We start from the raw sequence: 594 nt of genomic DNA, 5'->3' as shown, positions 1-594 counted from the left end.
TTATTATTATTATTATTATTATTATTATTATTATTATTACTATTATTATTATTATTATTATTACTATTATCATTATCATCATCATCATTATCATTATCATTATTATTATTATTATTATTATTACTATTATTATTATTATTATTATTATTATTATTATTTCTTACAGCCAGGCTGGAAAGTGTTTATTGCCTTGATTGTCGAGAACAAACCAGAGGATGTCATCAATGTCAACAACTTGACTTCGGCAATCAACAGTGGATCTCGGAGACGTTTTGGTATCATCACACAACAAAGTCTGTACAAGGAGGTCAGTGTCTCTTTGACCTTTGCAATCCCTCTTTCTCTCTCTCTCTCTCTCTCTCTTCCTTCTCAGTCTCTCTCTCTCTCAGGCAGGGTCATCTTAGCATTATAGGCCCCAGGGCAAATCAATGAACTGGGCTTTATTTATTTATTGATAGTAAGCCACAGCATACATAGATAAAAATTGGGACCCTTCACCCATGAGGTTCCCAGATAATCCTCCAGTAGTGTGTTAATGCCTCATGATGGCACTACACTCAATCTTTTCTCTCTCTCTCTCTCTCTCTCTCTCTC

General features: G+C 34.0%; 1 protein-coding gene across 11 annotated transcripts in view; it reads left to right on the top strand.

Moving 5' to 3' along the window:
* LOC106867864 (sperm-associated antigen 17) overlaps window positions 1-594 on the top strand; it is a 36,890-nt gene that overhangs the window by 3,568 nt on the left and 32,728 nt on the right. For all 11 annotated transcript variants that reach the window (XR_008266527.1, XR_008266528.1, XR_008266529.1 and 8 more), the window contains exon 2: window positions 167-307. Coding sequence is in view for 7 of the 11 variants with exons in the window: in XM_052975733.1 (XP_052831693.1) it covers window positions 167-307 (141 nt within the window). In the remaining 4 variants the exon portion in view is untranslated. The remainder of the gene's footprint in view (window positions 1-166; window positions 308-594) is intronic.

Source organism: Octopus bimaculoides, chromosome 22 (genome assembly GCF_001194135.2).
Source record: "Octopus bimaculoides isolate UCB-OBI-ISO-001 chromosome 22, ASM119413v2, whole genome shotgun sequence".
NCBI classification, from domain to species: Eukaryota; Metazoa; Mollusca; class Cephalopoda; order Octopoda; family Octopodidae; genus Octopus; species Octopus bimaculoides.
The sequence above is the reverse complement of the archived record's forward strand: the minus strand, read 5'-3'. Positions and strand labels throughout refer to the sequence as shown.